The 23,398-nt window shown below is 44.9% G+C and overlaps 1 protein-coding gene across 2 annotated transcripts; it reads right to left on the bottom strand.

Annotated features, from left to right (window-relative positions):
• Positions 1-532: 532 nt before the first annotated feature.
• asap1a (ArfGAP with SH3 domain, ankyrin repeat and PH domain 1a) lies at positions 533-22,839 on the bottom strand. 2 transcript variants are annotated; one of them, XM_030751889.1, is made up of 29 exons: positions 22,652-22,839; positions 20,054-20,126; positions 18,535-18,665; positions 18,383-18,457; positions 18,225-18,274; positions 17,930-18,059; positions 17,760-17,845; positions 16,228-16,303; positions 16,050-16,136; positions 15,805-15,813; positions 14,726-14,826; positions 14,565-14,634; positions 13,887-13,974; positions 12,337-12,385; positions 11,382-11,548; positions 11,139-11,272; positions 10,961-11,052; positions 10,691-10,877; positions 8,836-8,921; positions 8,559-8,674; positions 7,784-7,851; positions 7,600-7,707; positions 7,298-7,520; positions 7,063-7,224; positions 6,901-6,976; positions 6,296-6,360; positions 4,387-4,814; positions 4,181-4,300; positions 533-2,890 (listed from the first exon to the last, which is right to left on the bottom strand). In XM_030751889.1, exons 1-29 carry the CDS (start codon positions 22,775-22,777, stop codon positions 2,816-2,818), a joined length of 3,258 nt encoding a protein of 1,085 aa, XP_030607749.1. In that variant the 5' UTR covers positions 22,778-22,839; the 3' UTR covers positions 533-2,815. The 2 variants fall into 2 exon arrangements, with proteins under 2 accessions (XP_030607749.1, XP_030607748.1); XM_030751888.1 differs by having other exon boundaries at positions 7,069-7,224.
• Between the last annotated feature and the right edge of the window lie 559 nt (positions 22,840-23,398).

Below are 23,398 nucleotides of genomic sequence, written 5' to 3'. Positions count from 1 at the left end.
GTCAACACATTTATCAAAAATATTTCAATTGTCTAGTACAGGGTTTCTCAAACTGTGGGGTGCGGTCCACTAGTGGGGCGACAGGTGTCTTTTTGGAAGCGTGGTTCCACCTTAAACTCATGTTTAGGAGTTTTACAGTGGGGTGACATGCTAGGCAAACCCTTGTACCCACTCCTGGGCTGTGAGCTAACATTTCCCATTGCCAGAACTGGAGCTGAGCCAAGCTAAGCTAACTGTTTTGTCCCGTTGCCAGTGTAAAGCTAATCGTTTCCCTGCTCAGTCTCAGCTAGGCTTATGTGAGACAGTCTGATTTCTGTAAACCGTGAACCCAGAGCTGACTGGAGATTAATTTCTGGTGGTGATTTTATTCAGAAAGCTTGGCTGAAAGCCTTGGTTAGCTTCCATGCTAGCCAGGATGAGTTAGGAGGTAATATTTCTATTGAAGAATAAAATCTATCAGGACTAAAAACACTCAGCATGACTCGACATTTATAACATGAGCAGTTTATTTCAATTTAATCATGTTGTAACACTTCACACATTAATCTTGTTTAGCAACAATGCAAGCTAGCAGCAGTCTGTAAACTAGCTACTGTGGCAGGCTATTAACCTAGCATGTTAGCTGTTCGCGGCAGCCTGAAGGGAGCTGTTTCCAAAAAACACACCTTAAAGGAGGCCAGCAAGTCACAACTTGTCAAATAAGTGATAGTAAATGAATATTGTTGAGTCATCTGTCTCCTCTGTTCAAAATGCTAACCAGCTAATATCATCAGCCTAACATAGCTAGCATTTTTGAGCTAACCGAGATGCTAACGTCCTCCTGTTGCCTGGATAGTGTCCCTGCTCACTGGATTATAAGGCCGCTTCTTACTGATTATTTATTCATATAAATGATTACTGGATTAATATTCTGCTGCTTAATGAAGTTATTATAGCTGCACATGCTGGACAGGAGCTACTGAAAGATTAACAGCAGCTTCCATCAGGTGTGACATCAATATTGTAATATCTTCATGTTTTCTGCCTCAGACAAAGCAAAATCAGACAGTTTTTCTTTATCAGTAGAGTGCCTCGACTTTATGCTAAGCTAAGTTAAGCTAATGTATGAAACAGTGGTATCAGAGATCAGAGGCACATATTAAAAGTAAGAGTATGAACAGTAGATTGTAGAAACATTTAAATCAGAAGCTGTGCTGTCCTCCTGTTGTGGGTATTTTATATGAACATATAGTTTTATTGGAAATGTCCTGTTCATAACAGATTCAGATCAGTAATTATTAAACTGAATTTAGGGATCAATACATAACAAACGGCTTTCAGTGTCACAGCAGATTTTATGCTAAATCTACCAACTCACTAAAGTGAGATTACAAATTACGTCTCACCTGCTTTAAAATCCTTGTTAATAAACACTGAAAACTGTTTTTTTTTGTTTTGTTTTTTGTTTTTTAAAAAAGCATCAATATGGTGCATTTTCAGCTTTACTCTGAAAAATTAATTCCCAAATTAATACAACCTGTTTATTCATAATTTCATGTCATTAAAAAAAAATATCTGCACAGATTAAAAGTCTACAAACTTTATAATAACAGATGTAGATGGTCCCAAAATTGTTTTTCTGAGGGGTCTTAAATGTAGTTTAGGGTCTGGCAAAAAATCCGAAAAGTAAAAAATGCTACAGGATTTTGTTTCAGGACAGTTTTGAGCCCACAGGATGAGGTTCTGATTTTAATGTCTGACTTTGCTAAAACAAATGAATTATTGGATGTACTGTAATCTCTTTAAATCTTGTTTGCTCTGCTGTTTTCTCCGGAGTTCCACAGGGATCCATCCTGGGTCCTCTACTTTCCATACTAACATGTTTTCAGTAAAGTCTTCCACCCTCTGATTATATGTTTCATACATCAGTGCACTCTGGTATACATAGTTGAATCTGTTTTATGGCCTGAACAGAAATCAGGTGACAGGTGTGAACACAGAGAAAACACAGAGGTCAGAGGAGCCAGGGAAAGGCCACCCTGAAGTGGTACTCTGAAAACATGAATGCCATCAGGAGAAAATCAGGAAATTCTGATTCAGATTTGTCAGAAGGAAAGCCCCTGGAGCAGCCACCCAGGAGAGAAAAATTGGGAGCACCTGGCATTCTGCAGCAGCTTCCTGTCAGGTCTGTCCTGCACTGGTATACCTGTACGTCATGTGTTTGAATGCGAATGCACAGGTTAGTCTGAGCTCAGAGCCCCCTAAAGGTGTGAGGGTAAATCTGCTAAAGCTGCCTGATTTTAGGCTGGGGGGGGGGATCAGAATGCCTCGGTGCAGGACTCTGGATTCTGCTTGCTTTAATCCAGTGCAAAAGTCAGCATGTCCAATCCCCTGCCCCTGTGGGACAGCTCAGGTATGCTAGTGCTTCTGTGTGAGCGTGAACGAAGGGTTAATGCTGTGCTCCTCTGGTCCGCTTGTTCTTCTGTGAGATGAGCTGCCAGCAGGGGGCGCCCTTGGCTCAGATCGTTTGGGTCTTCTTAGCAAAGGAGCAGGTTTCTCTGAACTCTCCCTCCCTCCCACCTGTCCACCTGTCCTCTCACCTGTGTGTTCCCTTCTGTGTTCCTCTACTGCCTGCCCAGCTCTGCGTGCTGGGTTGCTATGCTAACACTGCTGGGTGATTAATAGAGGCTGTATTTACAGTGAGGCTCTCCAAACTGCAGCTGTAAGTTCATTGCTGTTGGTCAGAGACCGACTGTCCGACAAAGTCCACTGTCACCTGTGTGACCTCAGCAAGTGGGCGGGGGTGGTGGTGGCCCCACTCTGGTCTCTGCGGCCGTCAGTCCGAGAGGATGTGAACGAATGACATGGGGAATACGCCTTTTCTCTCGGGCTGACCTTCGATGTGTCCGATCTGAAAAACACAACAATCAGGAGCAGACATTAACCCGGACCCTCAATCCAGCAGATTACAGCAGGTATCACATCTTATTTATCACATCAAAGTATCATATCACAGCAGATTTTAACAGCAACTTGAATCAGCAAGGGTCTGTTGAGGGCAGGTTTATTGTACCCCCCAGCACTTGTTTAAGTTGTAGGCCTGTGTTTCTGAGCTGATTAAAAAATATTTTTAGAGATATGTAGTCCTCACAGGACTGAATCTGAGACAAAAGATCCACATCTCAGCTTTTATTTCCAGGTATTTACATCTGGATCTGATACACAGTTCAGGAGATATTCACCTTTGGTCTGAACACACCCATTTTTCTTGTTATAAAAAGTATTGGAACGTGTGACCGACAGGTGTGTTTTGTTACATTGATTATTTAAACATTAAATAGAGCTGAATGTCTGCACAGGTTCAGATTTGGGTTTTGCCTGTGCATTTATAGTTAGAGGAGTAACCAACATGAAAACCAGAGAGCTGTCCATGGGTGAAAAACAAAGCTGAGAGAAGATGGAAACTCAATCAGAGCCATGGCACAAACACTGACCATAGCCAATAACAACCGTTTGGAACGTCCTGAAGAAGAAAGTCGTCACTGGTGTTCTAAGTAACAGATGTGGAACAGACCAAGGAAACAACAGCAGCTGATGGCAGAAACATTGTAGGACCCTAAAACAACTGTTAGTGACATCAGCAGCAACCTCCAGAGGGCAGGAGTGAAGGTATCACAATCTACTGTTCACAGAAGACTTCATGAACTAAAGTACAGAGGCTTCACCAGAAGATGTAAACCACTAATTAGCAAGAAGAACAGGAAGGCCAGGCAGGGACTTGAGACAAGCATGAGACACGTTTTATGGATTGATGAGACAAAGATGAACTGTTACTATGGTGATGGAAAGGTTAAAGTTTGAAAGGATCTGCTCATGATCCCAAACATACGAGCTCATCTGTGAAACACAGTGGAGGTGATGCCATGGCTTGGCTTGCATGGCTTCTTCTGGGACGGGCTCGTTAATCTTCATTGATGATGTCACACATGATGGCAGCAGTACAATGAACTCAGAAGTCTGCAGAAACACTTTGTCTATTTAAAGAAAGATGCAACCAAACTGATTCATCATGCGGCGAGATAATGACCCAAAATAGAATGAAGAAGCTCATCAGGGACCAGAAAACATCACATTGTTTTCATTTCATTAAAATAAATAAAGAGAAATACAGAGAACTGATGAAGATGAAGCTGTTACCCACCCACCACTCCTGGTCTTCCTCTCCAGTGACGATGATGACTTCCCCCTCTGCGAAGGTCAGCTCATCGTTGTTGTCGGCCTGACAGTCGTAGATGGTTTTCACCCGGCAGATTTTCTTCACCTGGATCACATGACAGGAAGCTGTGAGACACCTGAGTGCACCTTTAAACCTGCTCTATCATGAAGGTCACATGACCAGAGACTCACAGAGCTGATTTTGCGTGGCAGAGGGACGGGCGTCTCCACAGTGCCAGGTGGCAGCTCCTCAGCTGCTGGTTGGGGGGACAACTCCCCCTGCTGAACAGACGCCACCCTCAATCTGTGTGTGTCCGTGGGGGTGGGGCCACATATGTCACTGAGCGGTGGCTGTGGGGGCAGGTCTGTGATGTAGGGTTTGCGTGGGAGGTCTTTAAGAAGTGGTTTTGGGGGTAGGTCGGACAGCGGGGGCTTCTCGGCTCTATGGGAGGAGTCCGCCGGGGTAAGTGGGGCTTTTGGGGAGGCATCGATGAAGGGGGGAGATTTCTGGGGGTCTGGCTGTGAGGACGGGGATGATGGAAGTCTGTGGAGGGGGTCTGGAGATGGGCCAGGTTTGTCCACAGACGGGAGGTGAACGGTGTCAATCTTTCTGAGAGCCACTGAGAGAAAAACCAAAACAGAGACCAGAATGAAATCGAAAACCTGCTCGACTGCGATGACATCAGCACCTCTACCTTTACGACATGTTTCCAGCTTTCAGTGAATGCAACCTGCTACAGGTTCACTTAGAGGAGGGAAACACGTCGCCATGCCAGTGAAACAAAAAGACAAGAGAACCACTGCACGGATCATGGAGAGAAACCATCAGTGCAGGAAGAAACGCCGAGCCCGAACCCAACACGACCGCACTGCTGAAATAAACCCAACTGTGCTACAATACCTGAACAAACAGACTCATTTACCTGCAGAGTGACTCAGAGACTCTGAGTTGCAGTTCACCACATGCTCCGGCAGCTGGTATCTGAGGATGAGGAAGCTCAGAAACTGCGCTGCTGTGTTTCATACGTTTTTGAAGGCTCCTCTAACCAGTTTGAAATAAACTCATGACAAGTGGAATCAAGTTTCTGTTACTGCAGAAACAAAATGACTCATTTCTTTAACACGTTGACCTGCGACCTCACGACAGGGTGTTTTCTAGCAGAGAAAGATCTCAGTGATGGGACTCTGTTCTTCAGGGATTCACAAGAGCTCACAGACTGAGAGACGGTGTTTTTCTGTAGGTGTTTCTGTTCGTCTCATAGCATCGTTCACGGTGTTTCACACATCAGGAACCTTCACACTGACAAATGAACCTAAAAGAGACTCACTGTTAAAACTTGATGCCAGGAGGTCGTGACCTGCAGTGTGATAATGTGTCGTGGGGTTACAGTGTAAGCTTTATGCCAAAGCTGACCTAAATCAACAGTCATTTTTTATGCTTCTTTATATGCCACCTCTTTAACTGAAATTGTATTATTAATGCTAAAATACAATTATTGTTAATATCCATACATTTTAAAATGAGTTATTTTCCTGCATTCCTGAGCAGAAATATGAGATTTGGTGGTTGAGTCCCATGTGCCGGCTCACATGTGGGGATAAAAACATGAATTCAGTTTGTTTGCTAATATTTTTAGTTTTTAACACGTTTACAACAGATTTCACATCCCAAACATCTTCCTGATTTCTAATCTGGTCTGTCCCTGAGCCCCACCCTCTGCATTAAGAAACAGTTTATCTTTGCGGTGGCCGTCCATCACAGAGGCCACAGAGCTGACCTTCAAACAGCCACAAACATCATTAGAACCATCAGGTAAAAGGTTCCTCTAGTTTTCTGTAAATCTGTAAAAAAGGTCTTTTAGAACCACTGCCTGATTGTGTTTAATGGTGGAACAACAGCTTCAGGCTGACGTTGGAAGCTCAGAGTGCCTCAAACCACTGAGCTTATGAAGACTTACTTAAAGCCAACGTCACGGGAAAACGAAGTCAGGAGGGCACGGAGGGATTAGGAGCTCCGTGACGCAGTAAAACCTCGTCTGATCCCATCAACAGGCTGTTACCTTCAGATCAGTCTGTAAGGATGTGCAGGTAGCCGTCTCACCTTTCTGAGGTAGTTTAGGAAGAACTCTCGGTCCCAGTGTAGACTTGGTGTTACTGCAGGTTGTACTGGAGAAGGTCATGAGAGGTCAGAGGTCACCACCAAACAAAGCTTTACATTTGCATCTAGTACAGATTCATCAAGCTAGCTGTTGTAATTTAAGCCCTTAACAGAACACAAACTGCCCTGGATTTAGCCTGTCAGGCAACATGTCCATGTCCAGCAGAGGGCAAACTTATATGAAATTATTGATCAGATTTGGAGCTTTATGGAGTCCAAACAGCCTGAGAGGAAGCTCTACATCAGGGATCCTCAAATCCAGGCCTCGAGGGCCGGTGTCCTACAGGTTTTAGATGTGTCTCTGCTTCAAAACACCTGAGTCAAATATAGAAGTCATTAGCAGGACTCTGGAGACCTTGACTGCATACTGAGGAGGTAATTCAGCCATTTGATTCAGATGAGTTGGATCAGGGACACATCTAAAACCTGCAGGACACCGGACCTCGAGGCCTGGAGTTGAGGATCCCTGGTCCCATGATCAGAAATTCTCATGGGATACAGAGACATGAAGCATCACCTGATCAGATGAGCTCAGGAGACCACTGTACCTCTGCTGCTGCTGGAGTCCATCAAACTTGTTGGCAGGTGATGTCCTATTTCCAGGTGGGGGGGTCATCTCACTTCCTGTGTAAAGAAAACATAGATGTCAATCAGGGGTCAAAGGTCACATTTTTAGAATGTGTAGTGGTAAGGAGGTGATGCGGTCGTACCTTTACCTGCAGGTGTCTGTAGCACAGGGCTGGGGGGCTCCGACATGGTACGCTTGTGTCCGGGTGGAGGGGGAGGGGGTCTCTTCTTCAGGGTGGAGCTTCCTCCCCCGCCGCTGGTCTGTGAGGTGAGGGGGAGGGACCTAGGAGGGCTGGAGGTGAGGCCTGAGGGAAGAACCAATAGGTGATTTGAACCTGTTAAACCTTCAGAAGCCTTGGGGCGTTCTGCCGATCTCACCTGTGCTCTGGGTCCCGGTGGCTGGTGAAGGCCAGGAGGTGTCTGGCGCCTGGGACGTCAGAGTATCGGAGGAGGTGTAGCCGGGGTTGGCAAGCGCCCCGTAGGACAGGCGCTGCTTGTCTCTGTGAGGAAGAGCGAAGGCAGGCGGAGGGCAGAGCTTCTCCTGAGAGGATGGAATGAAGCTTTGAGGGCGGAGGGAGCGCTCCTTCTTCACCGGGCTGGGCTGCAGGAGGAAGAGGAGCAGGTCATGAATGTGTCGAATAAACACCAGGCGATGTGTCTGCTGACCCAGGTGATACCACCTTGTCGTCCAGTTCGTCGTCGCTCTCATCCAGTTCATCCAGTCTGAGGTTCCAGTCGTACTCAACGTGAACGTGAGGGTTGAACCTTCCGGACACCGCCTCTGCCAGCTGGGAGACAGAGAGCTTTACTGTGAGGCTCCACCCCCTAAATGCCCCTGAACACCTGACAGGTAAATGTTCTTACCAGTTCTTCACACTGAGCATTCTGTAGTCTGCGGGCCAAGTCCAGCGCCGTCTCTCCACTCTGATTGGCTGAGGAGACAGAACATTTGATACGTTGTGGTTTTGGACAGTTGGATTTTTTTTTCAAGGTCAGCAGGTAGTCTACCTGCCTACCTGAAACCCACAGACACACAGAAGGAGCTGACCTGTTTCCACCACAGGAACACAGAAACCTTTGATGAAGCAAAGGGGGTCTTTCTGGGGCTGTTCCCATGGTTGGAGCCAGGTGTTTGGGACAGGTGTGAGGTGACATGGACACAAAGGATTTTACACTTCCTGTTTAGGGTGACAGTTAGCCTGCTGACGACTGCAGTCACTGTTTTTTGTCCTGCATGGTGAATTTTATGTTGTAGTTGTGATATCGTTTGCTGCACTTCACCACTCAGGGTCCATGGTTTGTACCTGCCCTGGGGACGCACCTGTTATTAAATGAAAACACAGTCGAAGGAGGTGCTACGGTCAGAACGCGCTGAAACACGAGATGGCCAAACAACATTCCTGCGATGGAAAACAGCCTGACGGGGTCGTACCACGTGAAGGTACAGAGGCTGCTGATTGGTCGGGTTTCTTCAGACGCAATTGAGGAAACGAGTTTACCTGGTTGTTTTTCATTGAACTCACGAAAATAAAGAAGAAATCATCTGACAGACGTACAGAGCAGTGTGAGTTAGCGCAGAGTGTTAATGCAGCGCGTGTTAATGCAGCGCGTGTGTTAACGCAGCGTGCGGCGTTCATACCGATGTGGATGTCGGGTTTTCCTCTCAACAGCAGCTTCACACTCTGCGGTTTGTCGTACAGACAGCAGTAATGCAAAGCGGTGTTTCCAACATCCGTCTGTCCATCCAGATTGCCACTGCAGATGCACAACAACAAAAACAACAATTCAATTCATTTTAATTATATAGCACCAAATCACAACAAACAGTCGACTGTTCTGATTTGGCACAACTTGTCACACTGAAGACTGTGTGGGCCCATCATTTGGTCAACTGGGCAAAACTCACAATTTCTCACCTGTTCTGGACCAGGAAGTCCACCAAATGGAGGGAGGACTGATCTGCTGTCCGAACACAGTAGTGCAACGCAGTCTCTCCAGCTTCCTGAACACAACAAACACATTAGAACAACCCGGAGAAACACCACAAATCTCTCAGAGAGATCAGAGCTGAGGTTCCAAAGAAACCTGATCTCAGGGTAAGACTCCCATCATGAACCATCTGTTCCACAGGAAGTCCTTACTTTCCTGTGGAAAACTCAGACTTCGCTAAGACCTCCTGGTTCTGGAGCTTGAACCTCATCAAAACTCCTGAAATCTCAACAAAGCTAGGACCATGTAGGGCATCTGTGCTTGTCCTGTTAAACCTTAGTGCAGCTTTTGATACTGCTGACCATAACATTTTATTACAGAGATTAGAGCATGCTATAGGTATTAAAGGTACTGCGCTGCTGTGGTTTGAATCATATTTATCTAATAGACTCATAGACTCATTAGATTCATGCCCTAAGGTTAATTATGGATAATTATTATTTCACAGGGTTCTGTGCTAGGACCAATTTTATTTACACTACATGCTTCCCTTTGGCAGTATTATTAGAAAGCATTGCATACAGTTTTATTGTTATGCAGATGATACTCAGCTTTATTTATCCATGAAGCCAGATGACACACATCAATTAGTTAAACATAAAGGCCTGGATGACCTCTAATTTCCTGCTTCTAAGTTCAGATAAAACTGAAGTTCTTGTACTCGGTCCCACAAACCTTAGAAACATGGTGTCAAACCAGATACTTACTCTGGATGGCATTACTTTGGCCTCCAGTAACACTGTGAGGAATCTTGGGAATTAATTTTGACCAGGATATGTCCTTCAAGGTCTTGAATAATCAGGCCCCATCTTATCTCAAAGACCTCATAGTCCTGTATCATCCCAACAGAGCACTTCGCTCTCAGACTGCTGGCTTACTTGTGGTTCCTAGGATACTTAAGAGTAGAATGGGAGGCAGAGCCTTCAGCTTTCAGGCCCCTCTTTTGTGGAACCAGCTCTCAGCTTGGATTCAGGAGACAGACACCCTCTCTATTTTTAAGATTAGGCTTCAAACTTTCCTTTATGATAAAGCTTATAGTTAGGGCTGGATCAGGTGACCCTGAACCATCCCTTAGTTATGCTGCTATAGGCCTAGACTGCTGGGGGGTTCCCATGATGCACTGTTTCTTTTCATTCACCTCTTTTTACTCTGTTTATACATCACTCTGCATTCAATCATTAATTATTATTAATCTCTGGCTCTCTTCCACAGCATGTCTTTTGTCCAGTCTCTCTCCCCTCAGCCTCACCCTCAACTGATCCCCCCCCTGAGCCTGGTTCTGCTGGAGGTTTCTTCCTGTTAAAAGGGAGTTTTTCCTTCCCACTGTCACCAAGTGCTGCTCATAGTGGGTCTTTTTTACTGTTGGGTTTTCTCTATATTATTGTAGGGTATTGTAGGGACCTTACAATATAAAGCACCTTGAGGTGACTGCTGTTATGATTTGGTGCTATATAAATTAAATGGAATTGAAATGAAAATCTTCAACCTTCTGAGGTGGAACATCATGGGAGTAGGGTTTGACTGGATGATTGCTTTTGTTCCCTGATTTGAGACTTTGGAGACCAACATTCATGGATTCTGACAGCACAGGATTCAGGATTTCCTGCAGGACCTCAGAGGTTTAAGAGCCACTCGTACATGCAGGTGAACTTCTGAAAACTCCTGTAACAGCACTAAAACTTCCCTGGAATCAGATCTCCTTCTATAAGCTTCATGAAGCTTCTGGACAGGAATAAAAACCTTCTTCTGGAGGTCACGGGTGACATCTGAAGTCCAACTCACCTTGCCTAGTTCTGGGAGGGGCTGCAGGAGCTCCACCCCCTGGGTGTACAGTTGGATGAGTGACAGCAGGTCCCGCGATCGCACCGCCTCGTTTAGCTCATCCAGCCTGCTGCTCGCTGTGGAGATGGTGCGTCTGACAAACTTATGGTCAATATACTTGGCATTGATGAACTCCTTCTTCACCGTCCTACAGACGAGATCACAGTGACTCCATTAACACATATGAATGCTGTCAGCAGCGAGGTCACACGCTAACAGGAAGACACGTACATATTGCTGGAGGCCGTCGGCTTCAGAGATGGCGACGGCAGGGCGGCCTCCATGATGTCATTAAAACTGCGGTTCCCAACATTCCGGGCAAGCTGACAGGAATGAAAGACGGAGTAAACAAGATGGGAAACAGGAAACGGACAGAGAAGAAGGAGCGGGAAGAGGAAGAGGAGGATACCAGCAGCTCAGAGGTTCCCAGTTTGTCCAGTTTCAAGCTCTGGATCCGGGACACATGAACGCCCATGTCTCTGTGGATCCCTGAGCACTCGATGCAGGTGAGAATGCCCAGGTTGGTGGAGAGCCAGCACGGATCTGCACACAGACACACAATCAGCGAGCGACATCCACTTCCTGCCTGTAGGAGCAGCAACTTCCTGTCCAGTCCTAATTTGAAGACACACACACACACACACACACACACCTGCAGCTCCACAGTCGCAGCAGGTGTCGTTGCCGGGCAACCGCAGCACCTCGTCGATGATGCTCTTGGTGAGCTCATCCTCCTCCTCCACACCTGAACTCTGACCTCCACCCTGAAATGCCATATTCAGGGCCTCCTCCTTACTGTTGGTCAGCACAGACACCCAGCTGCAATGCAACACACACACACACACACACACACACACACACACACACACACACACACACACACACACACACACACATCAGTTAATCCTGATAAATGACTTTAAGTGCTCTGTTGATTTTAATGAGAGTGAGGACAGAGGTGGGCTGTGGGCGGGGCCTCGGTATCTGTGAAAAACATCGTACAGTTACTGAAAGGTAAAGCCAACACAGGAAGTAGCACAAGCTGCAGTTCCTGCTCAAAGTTTGCATTATTAGGGGCGTGGCCTCTCTGACTGACAGGTGGATGTGGTGAGACAGGTGGCTACAGCTGCTAGCTGTCTGCTAGGCTTCACCTCAGCTAACTGGAGTCCCTGAACTAGACCTCTGGACCATGTGTGTGCTGTTGGAGCCATTTGGAGCATTTTCAATGCAGTTATCTGACCAATATAATGGCTGCTGTGTGCTTTATTGGACTAATAGACTGTCCAAGAAGGCGGAGCTCCAGTTTGCAGAGTGAAATTCTGGGATTTGATTGGATGTTACTGATTAGCAGGTATCTGTTTGTATGCGATGCTCCCGTACCGTCTGCGGACGGATAACCTGTCCAGCGAATGAAACACCTTCCCAGGTAAGTCCAGCTCAAACACAAATGTTTCTGGAGGTGAGTTTAAAGCTGAGCTGCTCTCCAGTGGAACCTGCTGAGGTCATCACAGTGGTGGAAGCACAGAGGACATTCTGCTTTCACTGCCGTAACAGTCAAAATGTTCTCTGTGACGAAGGTTTAACAGACGAGGAGGAGGACGTCTCACCTGAGAAACTCCTGCTCGTCTTCAGCCTGGAAGCGGTACGTCCGATTATCTGCCGGATGAAGAAAAAGTGTTATAGCAGAAACCCCACACATCTCCTCTGTGCAGTAGCACCCCCAGGTGGGTGGATCCAGACAGTTTGATCAGACTGGTCTATCACACAGATAGATCAGTCTCAGTTATTAGAAGATTATCAGCTACACAAATATGGAGTTAGACATTTGAAAACATTGCTGCTGTTTTTAAATGTTTCTTCAGGCGTCTATTAAAGGAATGTATTGTAAGTTAATATGGTTTCAAAATGAAGTGAAGAATCTACAGGATAGCTTCATTTCACTCACTTTATCCTGCATCTGATTGAACAGTCCGACATTTTTTCCCTGTCAGATTTAGACAGCCGTTGTCCCATTTCAGCCCGAGCCTGTCCGCATATGCAGCTGCCTCTATGAACAGACCGCTCCCTGCCACAGTCCCTTTCACTAAGGGCATTGCTGCCAGCTCCTTGTAATCTCAAAGTCTGGTTATCACACGTGCAAAGACGAGTAACTGGGCTGTGTCACAGGCATCGCAGCTTTCATCCAGAGCCAAAGCAAAAAAGTCAAAATTGCCCACTTTGTTTTTCAGGCGAAGGTTCAGATTTACTGCAATGTCCTCGATCCGTCTTGTTGTGGGGCTTCTTTTTTTCTCAGGACATATTAGCGCGGGAGAGTTGACCAAACACTCTTTGATAAACTCTCCATCAGAAAACAGTTTCCCATTTTTGTGATTTTGTGGTCTTGTGTGCTCCATCCTGGATGTGGCAGCTTGGTAAAAAGTCCTTGTTGCTTTTCCAGCTTTGCTAGTAAAGGTTCAGATGTCTGTTCCTGCTCTCCATCAGTCAACTTATTGTATTTCTCTGTGTGTTTGGTCTCATGATGGTGATTCAAACTGTGACCCTTGAACACAGCAAACTAAGCACACAGCTGTACCTCTGACTTCGCTAAATAAATACTTGGAAGTCCACGTCTGTTAGAAGCTCAACATTCAGCATCATGTTCTTACTGTGAGCTGGCACACTCTTTCAGGCTGGCAAACTCACATCACACTAAACATCTGTTCAAATGCATTTACAGTGAAGTTACACACACACACACACACACACAATTTTTTTAAAGAAAGCAGTCACTTTCAAAATAAAAGCATCAAAGTTCTACCCACAAATAAATAAATAAAAATAGTGAGACATTCTCTGATGGGGAGTTTACCAAAGATTGTTTGGTGGCTAAAATGGGACGAACTGATGTGCACTTATTTTTTACATTTAAATATCCTGTTGACCTCATGTGAGCTGGTCGGGGATGTGCCCAGGTTTGAGTCTGCAGAGGGCATTCACAGAAAGATGCTTAAATGAACATCAGATGAAATGTGTGGATGATCAAATGCTCTATGAATCATCGTTTAGTCCCAGAGTGTTCTCAATGTGTTTGCTGATGATTTCAGACATTTCTATTTAAACATCTGCAGCTAGAAAAGTAGGCAACATGTGGTGATCAGATTTATCAAACCTGACTCACGGGAGATGAGGTCGAAGCATTTCCTGTCCTCGGTGCTGGGTTTCACCTGGCAGGTGAGCAGGTTCAGGCGCACTGGCTGCCTGTTGGACTAAAAAAAGAAACACACTTCATTCCCGGCACGTTTCTCTGAAAACACAAAAATACTCTAAGAGACCAAACCTGACTGAAGCTCTTTATGAAAGCTTCAGAGGAAGCAATGGGATAAAGGTAAACCAAAACAGATAATTATAACCAGGAAGCGAGTCCTGCGGGACTCCTTAGATCATTTCCTGCAAACTCAGAGCCTCCTGAAGACTAGCTGTTAGTTATTGCTAAATCACTCAATATTTACCAGGAAGTCATGAAGGAAAATGTGACTGCTCATTAGGGACTGCTTTCTAAGTGAATGACTTGTGATAGATTTTCCTGTAACATCCAAACGACATGATGTTTACGCTCTGTTCACGGCTCTCAGCACGACACTGACTTCAACAAAAACCTATGAGCTGATGTGTCCTCATCAGATCTGAGGGGAAACGCTAGCAGGCTCTGTTTGATCGATGACACCACAACACAAAGCAACAGAATGATGACTGCAGTTTGTTTACCGGCCACAGGGGGGTGCCTAATAACAGTTTTCTGCAGACTTAAAAATCAATCACGAGTGGCTAATCAATCGGTTAATGATGTCCTGCTTACTGTAGCGTGAGAGATGGTGAGCACACCGCTCCTCACAGAACATTTCCGGCGCTGCCAAACCTTCCTGAGCCTGACAGAGAAAACACACAGAGTGAAACATCATTTCAAGCCAATCAGAGCACTAGTTAACACCTGCACAGGTGAGCGATGGCGAGTCCTACCCGTCGCTCTTCTTCAGCAGGTAGCCTCTCTTCTCGCTGCCAAACTCCTTGTTGCCTTGCAGCTGATGCATGCTGTACCCACTCTGCTTACTCTGAGAGTCCTGAATGGTGAGTAAAATGTTATTTATAAAACATACTGCTTACAACCAGAGATGTATAGTAACGAAGTAGAACTACTTAAGTACTGTACTTAAGTACTAAAATGCAGTATCTGTACTTTATTGGAGTACATATTTTTTCCCCTACTTTCACTTTTACTCCACTATATATTTTTGATTAATTTAATACTTTTACTCTGATACATTTTTCACGTGCTGAATCGTTACTGAATTCGTCTCCGCCTTTTGCGCTGTTGCTTGCAAGTATTGAGGACAGAACGCGTCAGCTTACTGTCCGATATCGAGATGGATGACGTCCCAGGAACACCTTGTCCAGGTTTGTCTTTTAGCTGCTCTGTGGACTGCCCCTCTGGCCTTTTGAGATGTTTTATTTGTGTTTGTTTTTTTGTAAACACTTGTATGGCCTTTTATCATTGTACTCCAGCTTCAGCCAAATACATTGTGCCTTTCAAATGTTTGAAATAATATAAACAATGATAATCAAACTTTTGACTGCCTTTCTTTAATATACACAGTACTTGTACTTTTACTTGTACTTGTACTTTCGGTACTTGAGTAGCAATTTTTGAAATACTTCTACTTGCAATACTTAAGTACCAAAAAAATTGAGTACTTCTGTACTTCCACTTGAGTACGGTGTTGAAAGAACACTTCAACTTTTACTCAAGTCAATTTTTTTATATAGTACTTGTACTTCTACTCCACTCCTCTACTCCAGTACTTTATACATCTCTGCACACAACAACCATGACACACAGGTAAAGACAGGTGAATGCCAGTTTACACAGGTGAATGCAGGTAAACAGAGATAAACACAGGTAAACACAGGCAATCGCAGGTAAATACAGGTAAATGTCAGCAAGCATAGGCTAGCACAGGTAAGCAGAGGTAAATGCAGGTAAGTACAGGCAAAAGCTTCATGCAGCTGAAGAATTAGTGAAATAAAGCTTAGAGACTTACTCTCCTGGACTTCAGTCAGAGACAGCAAAGAAACACAGAGGTCAAAGGTCACTATCTAAGCGAGGCAGGTAAGATTTCCATAGGGGCTTAAGGGGCTAAGACTCGACCCCATATAATTTGACTCTGCCCATTTAGACCACAGCCCAACAGGTTAGACACCTGTCTTGTTTAACACCACCCTTTGATCCACTATCCTATTAGATCATGGCTCTACCATTTTAGACTCCACCCCCTCTTCTCAGTACCTCCCTCTGGTCCAGCTGTAAGGAACCCTTGATGAGATCTCTGAGAGCTGTCAGCTGCTTCTTCTCCTCATCCTGATTCTGTTTGATCTGCAGACAGAGCAGAGGACATGCCTACCAGCTCACCTGTTGGCCCACCAGCCAGGTACAGATGTGAATGGTTTTAATAAAGCGGTCTTACATCGTACAGGTCAGCAGCGAGCTTCTCAATGTATTGCTTCAGTTTGTCGGTAGTTTTCAAACCATCCTGAAAGAAGCTGAGACACTTCAAAATAAAAGAAACTGAAAGACAGGAAGCTGAAACACTTCAAAATAAAAGAAGCTGAAACACTTCAAAATAAAAGATGAAACATACGATGTGAAACACTTCAAAATAAAAGACACTGAAACACTTCAAAATAAAAGAAACTGAAACAATTCAAATTAAACTAAAAAACTTCAAAATATAAGAAACTGAAATACAGGACACAGAAACACTTCAAAATAAAAGAAGCTGAGACACTTCAAAATAAAAGAAACTGAAAGACAGGACACTGAAACACTTCAAAATAAAAGAAGCTGAAACATTTCAAAATAAAAGAAACACTTCAAAATAAAAGAAGCTGAGACACTTCAAAATAAAAGACAATGAAAGACGGGAAGCTGAAACACTTCAAAATAAAAGAAAGTGAAACACAGGATGCTGAAACACTTCAAAATAAAAGAAACTGAAAGACAGGACACTGAAACACTTCAAAATAAAAGAAGCTGAAACATTTCAAAATAAAAGAAATGGAAACACTTCAAAATAAAAGAAGCTGAGACACTTCAAAATAAAAGAAACTGAAAGACAGGAAGCTGAAACACTTCAAAATAAAAGAAGCTGAAGCATTTCAAAATAAAAGAAATGGAAACGCTTCAAAATAAAAAAAGCTGAGACACTTCAAAATAAAAGAAACTGAAAGACAGGAAGCTGAAACACTTCAAAATAAAAGAAGCTGAAACACTTCAAAATAAAAGAAGATGAAACATACGATGTGAAACACTTCAAAATAAAAGACACTGAAACACTTCAAAATAAAAGAAGCTGAAACAATTCAAATTAAACTAAGAAACTTCAAAATATAAGAAACTGATATACAGGACACAGAAACACTTCAAAATAAAAGAAGCTGAGACACTTCAAAAGAAAAGAAACTGAAAGACAGGACACTGAAACACTTCAAAATAAAAGAAGCTGAAACATTTCAAAATAAAAGAAATGGAAACACTTCAAAATAAAAGAAGCTGAGACACTTCAAAATAAAAGAAAGTGAAACACATGATGCTGAAACACTTCAAAATAAAAGACACTGAAACATCTCAAAATAAAAGAAACTGAAACAATTCAAATTAAACTAAAAAACTTCAAAATATAAGAAATTGAAATACAGGACACAGAAACACTTCAAAATAAAAGAAACTGAAACACGGGATGCTGAAACACTTCAAAATAAAAGAAACTGAAAGAAAGGACACTGAAACACTTCAAAATAAGAGAAGCTCAAACACTTCAAAATAAAAGAAAACAATTCAAATTAAACAAACTGAAAAACATCAAATATAAGAAACTGAAATACAGGAAGCTGAAACACTTCAAAATAATAAAAAAAAAAAAACCCTCTGAAACTCTTCAAAATAAAAGAAAGTGGAAATACAGGAACCTGGCCAGCCTTTCAGAATAAAGAGTCTCACTTGCACTGGGCGTGGTAGTACTTGACGAGATTCTGCAGCAGGTCCACGCCCTTCTTCGTCTTGATCTCGTTGACTTTGATGAGATACTGTCATACACAGAGACGAGCCATCACTCACACTGAGCGTGACAGGAAGTCAGCGGCCTGCGGAGGGCGCTATAACAGTACTACCTCACACATCTGCAGCTGGAATAGCCTCCTCTCCTTCTCCATCTCTTCAGCGAGTTCAGCGCCGGTGATCTCAGTGCGGATCATCCCGTGCTGTTTGGCGTGTTCACGTTTCTCCTTCTCGACCTTTGAGCTGAAAACAACAAAACAGCTCACGCACACTTCCTGTTTGTCACAGTCAACACTTTAATAATTTATCTTCACCTCTGACCACAGATTTATCCTGACACGGAGCAGCCGTGCTCCTGTCACCGGGTCTCTACATTTAAAAGCACAATAAAAAGAAGTTCAGACTCACAACTTGGTCTCATAGTCCTTCCAGGCTTTATCGAACGGTTTCTTCAGATCCTGCAAAGACATTATGAAGTCAGAGAGAGAGGAGGAGCATGAGCAGAAGGAGGAGGAGCAGGAGGAGGAGCAAATGCAAAAGGAGGAGGAGCAGGAAGTGAGCCTCACCCCTTTGACTCCTTTCAGGTCTCCTTTCAGCAGCGAGTCCAGGGTGAAGGCTACATTATGATTCAGACTCTGCAGCTGAACCATACAGGACATACATTATGTCATAACTAATCATAATTATTGATCATGTGATTATTGATTATGGAACTGACCAGGTTCCTGAGCAGAGCGGCCAGTTCTTTAACGAGGCAGGAGAACGTAATGAAGGCCTCTCCCAGTTCAGACGTGTTTCCTCCCAGTTTCTCCAGAGCCTGACTGAAGCTCTCCTGGTTCCCTGCATGCTCTGCTCCATCAAACATAAACAACAAACAAACAGAAACCACACATAAACAGCACAAACACAAAATCAATAAGCATAAACAAACAACAACAAACACAAAGAACACACACAAGCAAACGATAAACATAAAAGCAACAACAAAAGTAAACCGCAAACATAAACAAACAAAACAACAACATAAACAAGTGACAAAAAATAAACAAACAGCAACAAACAAAAAAAAATGACAACAAACAACAACAGAGAAACCAGAAAAAAGCCAAAGATAGGCTGATGGGTTTCATAATAACAGCAAGAACCTTTCACAATAAAGCTGCCTGGCTGCTAAACACGCAGTGCAGAGACTCTGACCTGTAAACGCTGCTTCCTGAGCATGCCGGATGACCACGGGCCTGTTCCAGGAAGCAGGTTTTGCTAATAACTCTGAGTTTGTTAACCCTAAAATGAGGGAAACTCGGGTTTTGAGTTCCAGAAAGAGAGCTAACTGCAACTCTGTGAACCTCACCTGGTTGCTGAGTGTCTCACTGACTCCTCCCCTCCTTCTGCACCTGAACCACCTGTCTGACACTCCCATTCATTTCCTCCTTCATAAAGTGGCTGTCAGAGCATCAGAGGAGCGAATTCATCTGCAGGCGTTTATGTTTCTACAAGCACTGAAATCCCAGTTAGATGTTAGTTTATTTTTGTGCGTAACATGAAGCTTTTACAGTCGTTCACTCGTCAACAGGCTGTAAGGACGGAGACAGCGATGATGTCACGGATTTATAATGAGGCAGCTGCAGCTGTCAGTCAGTTCCTCTGAAACATTTACTGTAGTAACTGTAGCATCACTGTTACATCACATGTGAAATTAGGATTCATCTTCATCTGATGGAGATTCAAGTTGTATAAATGATGACAGCAGACATTATAAAGAAATGATATATTTGATAACAAACTTTTATTCTGTCTATGATGATGTCAGAGTGGGTCAGGCTGATTAAAGTGACTCGTCACGCTCCACACTGACACGTGCGATCCTCCATCATCGGATTAAAATGGAGGCTCCGCTCTTTATTTACCCGTTGCCATGGTGAATCCTGGTATCAGCGCTCCATTGATGATGGCTTTCTTTCCTTACTCACGCACGCACTGAATCAGGGTGATCATACTCAGGGTTGACTGAACTGACTCTAAGAACGGGAAACTCAGAGTTGATCAACTCAGAGTCTGTTTGTAAAGTCAGAGTTTGTTGAACCTGCTTCCTGGAATAGGGCCCTGGCCCGGTGACAACAGGTGAAAATTAGCCATGTGGCTAACAATGACATATTTGCAGGTACTCTGATAAATGAACCACCAATCAGCTTTCTAATTAACTGACCGATCAGCTGCTGGCAGGTGCTCACCCATACCTTGTCCTGAGATGAAGATGGATTTCACCGACTTCTTCACCTTCTGCAGCGTCGAGCGGTCCTGATCAAGGGCCTGAAGACAGGTGAGAGAGAGAGACAGGTGAGAGGGACAGGTGAGTGAGAGAGAGACAGGTGAGACAGACAGGTGAGAGGGACAGGTGAGAGAGAGACAGATGAGAGAGACAGGTGAGAGAGACACAGGTGAGTGAGAGAGACAGGTGAGAGGGACAGGTGAGAGAGAGAGACAGATGAGAGAGACAGGTGAGACAGACAGGTGAGAGGGACAGGTGAGAGAGAGAGACAGGTGAGACAGACAGGTGAGAGGGACAGGTGAGAGAGAGAGACAGATGAGAGAGACAGGTGAGAGGGACAGGTGAGAGAGAGAATCAGGTGAGAGGGACAGGTGAGTGAGAGAGAGAGGCAGGTGAGAGAGAGAGGTGAGACAGGCAGGTGAGAGAGAGAGACAGGTGAGAGGAACAGGTGAGAGAGAGAGACAGGTGAGAGGAACAGGTGAGAGAGAGAGAGAGAGACAGACAGAGAGAGAGAGAGGTGAGACAGACAGGTGAGAGAGAGACAGGTGAGTGAGAGAGAGAGAGAGACAGGTGAGAGGGACAGGTGAGAGAGAGAATCAGGTGAGAGGGACAGGTGAGAGAGAGAGGTGAGACAGACAGGTGAGAGAGAGAGAGAGGTGAGACAGACAGGTGAGAGAGAGAGACAGATGAGAGAAAGAGAGAGAGAGAGAGACAGAGAGAGAGGTGAGACAGACAGGTGAGAGGGACAGGTGAGAGAGAGAGACAGATGAGAGAAAGAGAGAGAGACAGAGAGAGAGAGAGAGAGAGGTGAGACAGACAGGTGAGAGGGACAGGTGAGAGAGAGAGAGAGAGAGACAGAGAGAGAGGTGAGACAGACAGGTGAGAGGGAGATTGCAGTGACTGGACAAACTTAAGTGAGATGCTGATCAGAGCACAGGTGATGGAGTGCAGGTGTTTTTACTGAAGGTGATTTAAAGGTTAGAATCTGCTTCTCGTCTAGTTCGTTGCTAACCTGGCAGAGACGAGTTTACCTGTTGGAGGCAAACTGTTATAAACTGAACCTGAGCCTTCACGTTACCTGTAATCTGACTGAAAAAGGATTTTGTTGTTGTACAGAATAATGGTGGAAGGTGGACAGGTGAGAGTGCTGCAGAGCAATTCAGCCAATCACAGAGAACTCCTGCTCAGCGCTCATCGGCAGGTGTTTCTTCTGCAGATATTTGGGTGGAATATTTAATTTACTGTTAATGACAGTCATGTGACCCAGCCCTGCGTCAGCGATGTCGACTGCTGAGAGGAAGTTCCTACAGATGGATTAATGAAGGTTCAGTTTTATTATTTTATTTATTTGCTCTTTATGGCCCCGCCCACCACATGGAGCGTTTCACAAAGATTTCTGAGAACTCTGTTAGTGCGTTTACATGTAGACCCGGAAAACCGAGATTTGTTTCTTGCAGCATCACAGGTGTGCTCCCTTTCTGATGTTGGCTTTTGATTGGTCAGCATTTCTTCACGGTTGTATCGCCACCCGTCACTCTGTCACGATCTCGACAGGCCTCGAGATTGTTTTTTGCGTTTTCGTGTGGACGGAGTGTGTGTGTGTGTGTGTGTTTCCAGCTGTTTCGTTTCTGGTCCTTCATTCAGCCTGAGGAGCGAGACCCCGGCACTTTGCCCTCTGACCTCTGCTGTGACTCCTGCAGAGCTGCTGCTCCTCCCTCTTTGTTCTGATCTGCTTTATTTTTCTCATCCTCGAGTTCATCATTTGTGCTGTGGCCGAGTCTCCTTTTAAAGTCGGATTTTAACCTCCGACCTGGAATGAAGTTCAAATAAATAAACTCTGCTAAGCTCATGTAAGTCCTGCAGACTTTAAATAAACTAGCTGCTCCTCTGAGCTTGATCTTCCTTCATGTTCTCCGGTGTTGCCTGCAGAGCTGATGTGTGTCTGCTTTAAACTTTGTAACGTATAAACAGTTTAAACCTGCAGATGCTCCGCGCTCTGTTTTCATTACAGGACCTCCACACAGCTGCTGCGGGCTCTCGGTTTTCAAGGTGACGCTGTCTCCACCGGACTCCATTCGCAATTTTTTTTTTTTTTTTTTGTATTCGCTCTCAGTTGTAAACCTAAGCACGCAAACAAAAACGTCGCCGGTGTGTTTATCTGCGGTGAGTGGTGTTCAGCTCGGGCGCGTCTCAGCCGCTAATCTGCGCGCTTTGCGGAAACATTAGCCTCAAACATCAGCGGCCGGTTTTCACCGCAGTGTCCCTCTGCGCACGGAGGGCGCACGCAGCGGCGGAGCCAGTCAGCCCAAACAGGACGTCACTGAGCTGAAATCAGGTTTCATGTAAGCCGAAGTGCAGTGGAGGTTCGTTTGGTTTAAACACCGCCTGCGGGTTGACTGTCTGCTTTTACACTAACGCTGATAAACCGCCGAGTGTTAAATGAGCGGAAATGCGAACCGGGTTTGGTGGATTGTTTTCTCACTCATTGTGAGCAGTGTGGGACTGCAGGCCGGTACCGGGGCGGAGGGTCAGGTTTAAAGGCACAGAGACAGAGGGACGGACAGACCTCCTCCAGGATGCTGACGGTATTCCTGCAGCTCTGAAGCCGGGTGGTGAAGCTGGACGTGGTGGGAGAGTTGTAGTCCTCGGTGGTCTCGGATAGGAACTCGCACACGGAGATGTGGTCCGGCATCCTGGTCCTGGTCCTGGAGAGTCCAGCGGTGTGTCCTCCTGCAGATGTTTGCAGCTGCTCCCTGTCAGATGTCCTCCGGGCTGCTGATGATTCATCCTGCTACCCTGGAGTCCACATACAGCACCACGTGACCCTAGATAGACTTTCAGATTAAAAGTCAGATTTGCAAAATAAACTGTGACAAAAATGTATGTTAATGTATATATGTCCAGTTCACAGCAGCTTCATACAGTAAATATATATTAGAGAGGAAATTCCAGCAAGCAGGCACATGGTGATAATTGGAGGGGCAGACACCTGAGGGGGGAGCAGTGAAAGAAGGTGACAGAAAATGAAAAACAGGATAAAGAGTCTGAGAGGCTCACAGCTGATCAGTGATCAGACCCCCCCCCCCCCCCACACACACACACACACCTAGCTTCCATATTCAAAGATTAAAAACTAAAAAAAAAACCAGGAGAAATAAACACCAGAGCAGACGAACCACACACTCAGCGTAAACCTGCTTTCTCTCTCATGTCCACGAGGGGGCGACCGCCCGTGCAGATTATATAGAAGCCTGCCCTCGGACCTCAGTAAAGTTATAATCTGAGTGGCTACTTGCAAGTCTTATTGAAGAGA

The sequence above is a fragment of the Archocentrus centrarchus genome, chromosome 17, assembly GCF_007364275.1.
Source record: "Archocentrus centrarchus isolate MPI-CPG fArcCen1 chromosome 17, fArcCen1, whole genome shotgun sequence".
NCBI classification, from domain to species: Eukaryota; Metazoa; Chordata; class Actinopteri; order Cichliformes; family Cichlidae; genus Archocentrus; species Archocentrus centrarchus.
Note: the sequence above shows the minus strand (reverse complement) of the source record. Positions and strands in the feature narration are given on the sequence as shown.

Excerpts from the sequence above, each read along its gene's own strand:
- asap1a (XM_030751889.1), bottom strand. The coding sequence starts at position 22,777 with ATGCCGGACCACATCTCCGTGTGCGAGTTCCTATCCGAGACCACCGAG. Across the intron at positions 16,304-17,759 it reads TACTACCACGCCCAGTGCAA|CTTCTTTCAGGATGGTTTGA; the intron begins GTGAGACTCTTT and ends GAAGTGTCTCAG. Across the intron at positions 12,386-13,886 it reads ATGCTTCGACCTCATCTCCC|ATAATCGGACGTACCGCTTC; the intron begins GTGAGTCAGGTT and ends TTCATCCGGCAG.